Here is a 7,739-nt window from a genome sequence, read left to right on the forward strand (position 1 = left end):
ATACGCCTATTAACTTGAATGAAGGGTTACTTTACTTATGTACCTATTACCTTGAATGAAGTGTTATTTTACTTATGTACCTATTAACTTGAACTTATTAGCAATGAATGGTTGTTTTGCTTATGCACCTAGCAATGAATGGTTGTTTTTGCTTATGCACCTAGCAATGAATGGTTGTTTTACTTATGCACCTAGCAATGAATGGTTGTTTTTACTTATGCACCTAGCAATGAATGGTTGTTTTTACTTATGCACCTAGCAATGAATGGTTGTTTTTACTTATGCACCTAGCAATGAATGGTTGTTTTTACTTATGCACCTAGCAATGAATGGTTGTTTTTACTTATGCACCTAGCAATGAATGGTTGTTTTACTTATACACCTAGCAATGAATGGTTATTTTACTTATGCACCTAGCAATGAATGGTTGTTTTTACTTATGCACCTAGCAATGAATGGTTGTTTTGCTTATGCACCTAGCAATGAATGGTTGTTTTTACTTATGCACCTAGCAATGAATGGTTGTTTTACTTATGCACCTAGCAATGAATGGTTATTTTACTTATGCACCTAGCAATGAATGGTTGTTTTTACTTATGCACCTAGCAATGAATGATTGTTTTGCTTATGCACCTAGCAATGAATGGTTGTTTTGCTTATGCACCTAGCAATGAATGGTTATTTTATTTATGCACCTAGCAATTAATGGTTGTTTTGCTTATGCACCTAGCAATGAATGGTTGTTTTTACTTATGCACCTAGCAATGAATGGTTGTTTTTACTTATGCACCTAGCAATGAATGGTTGTTTTTACTTATGCACCTAGCAAAGAATGGTTGTTTTACTTATGCACCTAGCAATGAATGGTTATTTTGCTTATGCACCTAGCAATGAATGGTTATTTTACTTATGCACCTAGCAATGAATGGTTGTTTTTGCTTATGCACCTAGCAATGAATGGTTGTTTTGCTTATGCACCTAGCAATGAATGGTTGTTTTATAGACTTTTTGCGGGTGTTTGTGTCACTTGGTATATTTGTTTGTTTACGTCATAATTATCCTACACATGATCGTTCACGTTAGTACTAAAATATCTAAATAAGCATTCAAGTACCCACTTGATATAATTAGTGTTTGCAAGTAACATTCAACGTACAGTAAATATTTAACAGCTGTTTTTTTAACAAATTGTGGGTGAACATGAAATGTAGATGGTGGGCGTCATGAATGAACTTCCTACCGGGCCAACAGCGTTGCTGGCGAGCATACCCCGCGAATTGGCAATTTTATGCTAGCTTTACCGTGGATATAGAAAGCATACTGGTGTGGATATAACCGTGTAAACGTTACTAATGCACCTAGAAATGACGTGTTTAGTTTGCCTACCAATACACCGTAAATCGCGCCCTCTGGCGAAGAAGCTCGTCTGTGAGGAAAGTAGGAGTTGCAAAAGCCGTTCAAAGTGTCGATGTGGTTTTGATTTGCAATCGTCCATGAATGAAGATTTGTGTCATTGGGAGATTTTACTATGTTCTAGATGATGCATGACTACATACGCGAACCAAACACAGAGGTCGATTTTAACGACGTTGCCTTCAACCATATACGTCATTTTGACGTCATAGAAGCGAATTATTATCATTGTCCTTAAACAGCAACAATAGTGTTTGATTATTTTCTTTTATGTTATTTGACAGATTCCTTCCCTGGCTTGTTCATTTCCAGCTTTGACTAGATGATTTATGAATACTTCATTCATTGCCATGGATACTTGGTATATATCCTGGTATCTTGGCAAATCGCAGTCGCCTGTCTCGAGTAATAATTTCACCTGTGAAAATATAAAATACACATAAAGAAATTACTCAAAACTGTTTATAAAACTGTTTTTAATAGAAATACTTTCAAACAGGTACGTTTTTTAAAACAGTGTTCTCAACAACCACACAAAACAAAAATGATGATGATTTGGTGATGTGAAAGAATAAATATATTTTAATAAGACTATTGAGGATGAGATCCTCGTTCGCGATTTTCAAATATTATATATACTATACTATTACATGTACTATAAACTTGTCTTTTCCTTGTTATGTCTTTTTGTGTTAGCTTTAAATGTGAACAGAACACAACGAACACCCCCTCCCACAAATAACAACCCAGTACAGTATTTCCCAAAGATGTTTGTCCGGAGTTCTTACCAACTTATAAGTGCGCTCACTGACAAGTGGAAATACGAATGATTTCTGTTCCCATTGGCTGGTACCAGCGCAAATATTGAGATACATCGAGCCCTGCGAATCGTACAAAGAATTTTTTAGTTAGACAATGCATATGTGAAATGCGTGAAAATGTCATTACAGAGTGGTGCCAATTTTATTGGGGTGGCATAGATGACTGGATAGAGGGTGCTTCCAGATTTCTACATATAAAGTATATGTAGTGTATTTCATGCGGGAAGGGGTAGAGAGAGTGAGATATCTATTATGTCCGACCATTCACTAAGAGCCTATATCAAAAACATCACCAACAGTGAGTATTCTACATATACCACGCATTTGACGCTGACTGCAGACTTACTGTTTTCTCGTGCCAGTACATTTTATTTTGTGAAGTTCCAACTTCCAGTAATCTGCCTTCGTTGTTTGTAACATCAGGTTCACACGTGATCTTACATGATGCAACGCTGCCATTGGCTGTTTTGATTGTTGCCTTCAGACATCCGTTTATTTCCAAGAAACCCTAATAGTGCAGTACGTCAGAAAAAAAAAGAGAGCGTTATATGAAATATTTTGTATTTTGTTGTACTTATATAAGAAATTGTTACAATGTTTTATTCGACCCGGATCAAACATGGAGCTTATTAGGTGCGCCCTCTGGCGACGTTTATAATGTGTAATACAATCGCTTCCTCGCGAGAGGGCGCAACTTTAAGAAATCGGGCATTCACCTTTCTCTTCGACTCCACATATCCCGGCACCAGGGAGCTGCCATCAAATTCAATATCATCACTTTCATTCAAGTACATAGCCAGGTTGACCTGGTGTATGGCGTTGCAGCACAATCCCCAACTTTGACCTTTCATATGAAAATTGACAGGAGGCTACAATGGATAATATCGGGTGATAACTATTAGACGTGAATGACCGCCGTGATCTCACTGAGAGCGAGAACGCCATGAGACTTATTTGTGCTCCTCAAATAGTGTTTCACATGTTCCATTCTCTTCCGTCACCGCGTCCACTGCTCCAAATACCATGGTTACATGTACCAGTGATACAGTAGACGCGATGCCGGGACAGAGAATGGAACACCCTCAGCCTTGAGCAAACTTGAGTCTTGCGGCTCCCACGTTCCCATCGAGACTTCGGTGGCCATTTGTATGTAAACACATAACAATCATAACTTATATCAAGGCGAGGGGTCACAATAAACACCTATATTTTGAAAACTTCTCGTTGTGAGTGATGGGAGGCTTGTACATCATGTGATGACAGAATATGCAAAAATCTCAGATTGATATTGAAACTTTAGCGAAAATCAATTACTTTTGAAATGACAAGTGAATATTGGAGTGGGGGAATCGTCACCTGCGTATGCGTCAGATGGCCATAGCGTGTCGGTGTTTACAAACAAGCGTCTACCCACAAGCCTTTGCTTTTTTAGCGTGTGTTGTTATCGTCGCCTGGGATTCCCGCGCGTGCGCAGGTGACGACCCTCCCGCTCTAAGCTGAAAAACGCGTTTCCAATATTTACGGTGACAGTGCGGTAGCATGATTTATATTTGGAACTTTAATTTGTAATGATGATGATGTTAATTACTGTTTGATTTTAAAAACTAAACAAAGCAATCTTTATTTTAAATTTACTTGATTCCTTGCGTAAATTATTCCTGTTTTAAATTTTAAACTATAACTTGATATCCGTATTTATGAGTAATCGCCAAATTGGAGTATAGACTGTTCAGCAAACACAATGACTGCCTACTTGTGTATGTGAATTGTTATTCGATTATCATCGTAATACCTTTGTAATTTGTTTTAAGTATTCCGCCATAGCCGTGTTGCTCCAATTAGCATTTACGTAAGCTTTGACGTCATTCTTACTTAACAAGTCAAGCACGGAAATATAGTCGTTACTTTTTTGGAATAGAACCTGTAGGAAAAAGTGAGGATAATAAGACAACCTAGTACGAATCATTATTCCAAAACAATGGCGGATCATTGGAGGTTTCGGGGTAAATGAATAGGGTAAAGAAGGATCACACTTATGTACTTCAAAAATTATAACGCTAGACAGTGCAGAAACCTGTGTATGGGAGTTAGCGAATGTGATTATTTCTTTTGTTGTGTAACTGATATTTGAATGTTACTGTAAAATACTTAATTTTAGCTGGAATTATGTTACTGAAAAGATTTTTATGAATGTTTTGTATGGAGTTTATTTTCACTGATTTTTGATGTAAAAAATTGAGTTGTATCCCTTCAGCAAAAATAAAGTATTTCACAGTACAGTGATTGTACATCTTAGCGTTGCGATGATTCTTTGTTCTGCCGTTGTTGGCGTAGTTCTCTCGTTACCATATATGGCATCGCTAGACATCCTGTGCGAGGTAACATTCGGCAATCATTTTATCGTGTAGGGGTTAGAGACTGAGTCCAGGGTGGGATGCAATAAATCGGACGGAATCATACACACTCTGTATTCATGTATGAATCGGGTTAAACAGAAAATCGTTAAATTATGAGCATGTATGGTTTTTTATCAAAATCATATAGAATTATTGCTTATTAATACACCCAGATCATCACGTGACTTACTTTCTCTAATACCATATATTTAACCTGGAACCGTTCAAGAATGGATTCAACTACGTCCCGGCGTACATCAGCTGTGGTAGCGATAATACTGATATCAAACTCTTCTCTGGCACTGTCTACTTCGTTCAATGAATCTAAATAGGATACTGTAGAACGAGGTTGAATCTTAGACTCGTTTTCATAAATCTGTCTTGCTCTTTCCAGAGAAGATCTGGAGAACGCAAAATATAAACAGTAAATATTAATAAATACATAGAGCAAAATGATGAATTAACGTTTTTTTTTCTCGGAAGAGGTGTCTCCTATATGAAACTAGCTTGGTATAAACTGACTGATACTGAAAGAAAATGTAGAGAAATTTTACACAATCGTAGAAAAAATTACAAAAAAAAGACATACATGGCAATATTGTTGTCAATAAAGATACGTGGATTCCAAGATCAGAATCGTTGTTATTTAAGTGCAGGAATAAGTTCAAGTCGGCCACAGATATGACACACACTCATGGTCATGTCGTACTGTGACTCTATTATTTTATTGTTTGGTTTTATTTTATTATAAACAAAACATTCAAGTGTACAGGGTCAAATCACAAATACAATCATGGTTACCGCGATATGTGAGATATGTTCGCTAGTTGGTCACTTTTATACTACCTGTTTTGTTATTTCCCAAACTATGTCTAAACGGGTCACTTGCAACTCACTGAAATTATGACGTAAGTCACAGATGACACAGTAAAGCTGATCTAGTGCGGTATTGATGTGATTTATAAGTATATATACTGGCTACATATATTGTTTCATTTACCACAGCTTATAAAGTCAATATATTGAATATTGTTTTCTTCCAATAGCTATCTACTTATATTTTCAATTATAAAACACAGAATAATTCAGTGTCCTATTTGAAAATGGGGACATTTTTAATTTGAAAGTGTGTCGCCATGTAGAACACTACACGAAAGTACAACTATTAACATTTTCGTGTTTTTTACGTTTGATATATAAAAACACACTAAAATATTGTCATTTTTATACATCCACTAAAATTAAAGTACTTTGTGAGGCACTATAAATCTTTTTTTTTCTATACATCTAAAATAAAAGTATATTATTATACATCTGTCACCGTAACGCCATATGTTACAGCGTGCCGTAAGTTTGCGGTATTTTACAGAGTATTTTCATTTCATTCATATAAGGAAATGCGAATTCTAAATATGGAATGATTACGCGCGTAAGCGTCCTCTAATAATAAAAGCAAACATGGCTGCCACCTGGGTTTGACCGGACTCCGCAAAAAGAAGTTCGCTGATTCTGTTCTAAACGTTTCGGATTTCGGCATTCCCATGATGTATCCTTGGAAGGAAAAGATGTATAATAATAAGGTTATTACGAGGATACCTCAAAGAATGCACTCAGACAGTACGCGGTGCGTCCGCTGCGCGGTCGATACTTCCGCTGTAATGTCTTCGTGCATACTTTGAAGTATCCTCGTAATAACCTCATATTATATCCTTTTTTTCCACCGAGCAAAATTTTGAGATATTTTAAAGAGATATATCCTAGTCATATGAAACAATGGTAAAATGTCCCAAAAACAGACAAAAACATGTTATTTTAACTCCATGCTGCACACCGATGTTCTTTGAACCGAATAAATAATGCAAATATATTCTAAAATAGTTAGATGTTATAATTGGTTGGTAGGTGGTGACCGGGAGAGGTGAGTGCATTGCATGGGGTGTCATCCTATGTACACCACTGTACATACCAATCATCGTCACGAGTTGTCTAACTTCATGCCATTGCATTTCAACGCAATACATACGATGTATTTATAAACGACAATGTCCTCAAATGGGAACGCAGTGCGATATTTGCTAATTAACTATGTAATTCAATTGCAACATCTGTGGCAATATAACTTATAATCAATACCTACCGGTTTGGATCTACGCAGATAATATCAACAGCTATGTCCAATTTTGCTAAGGACTGCAGATGTCGAGATCCGATATTTCCAAGACCTGAATAATTTGGAGGGATGGAACTGCAATTAGCACTCTAGTTTGATTCAAAAACAGAATTTATGTAAATTCATGAGTGTATATAATGTGCAACAGTTTTGCAAATTTAGTATTGAACTTTTTCAGTGACTTTTTGTGAATGATTGCAACATTGTGAACAACTATGAATGGAATAATGTGTGTATACAATTGTAATCTTTCTCACCCATGCATAAAATGGAAGGCACACCCATCATCATATAGACAATAATCAGCGGTAATTCACAAGATATTGTTATGGGGGCAAGTGTTTGCCTCGTCTATATACACTCGGCCTTACACAGTCTCCTTCAATAATTATCTGTAAGTGAGAAAATATAGCAATATCATTTTAAATTACCTTTTTATTTTTTTTCTCGTTGATTTGACCACGAACTATAATGTTTTGTAATGAGTCTTTTTTTTGTATTTTGATTTGTATTCTTGAATTTATTTTCACAGATTTAGTTTCTCAAGGTCGAATTCTTAACTCACCCTTTGAAATCAGTTTTCAACTTTTAAGGGAAACCCACCTCTTAAAGTTGTTTAACATTGCTTTGATTCCTTAAGATTTAAAAAAAAGCGAATCCTTAACCCTTGAAAATTTCAAAAAGTGACCCCATGCCCATACTAAAAAATAATTTACATACCCCTTGGGTTCCTCGCATACCTGTTAGTAGTGAGCCCCGGCAATGCGGGTCTCCAGTTTTAAATTCAACTGTGATGCATACTGTGTTTTGTCGAGTTGACGGAAACTGCGTTCCACGTCACGATTCGGCGTCCAGGGATATTAAATCAATAGTGCAATAATTATAGTCTTATCATTTAACTAAGAGGACATTGTTTGGTATTTTATCAAAGCTTTCAAT

The 7,739-nt window shown here is 36.2% G+C and overlaps 1 protein-coding gene across 1 annotated transcript; it reads right to left on the reverse strand.

Moving 5' to 3' along the window:
• Positions 1–1,483: 1,483 nt before the first annotated feature.
• LOC146736521 (uncharacterized) lies at positions 1,484–7,538 on the reverse strand. The gene is made up of 8 exons (XM_085505269.1): positions 7,521–7,538; positions 6,768–6,889; positions 4,821–5,031; positions 4,027–4,155; positions 2,951–3,103; positions 2,581–2,742; positions 2,202–2,294; positions 1,484–1,831 (listed from the first exon to the last, which is right to left on the reverse strand). Exons 1-8 carry the CDS (start codon positions 7,536–7,538, stop codon positions 1,682–1,684), a joined length of 1,038 nt encoding a protein of 345 aa, XP_085361395.1. The 3' UTR covers positions 1,484–1,681.
• Between the last annotated feature and the right edge of the window lie 201 nt (positions 7,539–7,739).

The sequence above is a fragment of the Saccoglossus kowalevskii genome, chromosome 11 (genome assembly GCF_978046115.1).
Source record: "Saccoglossus kowalevskii chromosome 11, keSacKowa6.1, whole genome shotgun sequence".
Lineage (NCBI taxonomy): Eukaryota > Metazoa > Hemichordata > Enteropneusta > Harrimaniidae > Saccoglossus > Saccoglossus kowalevskii.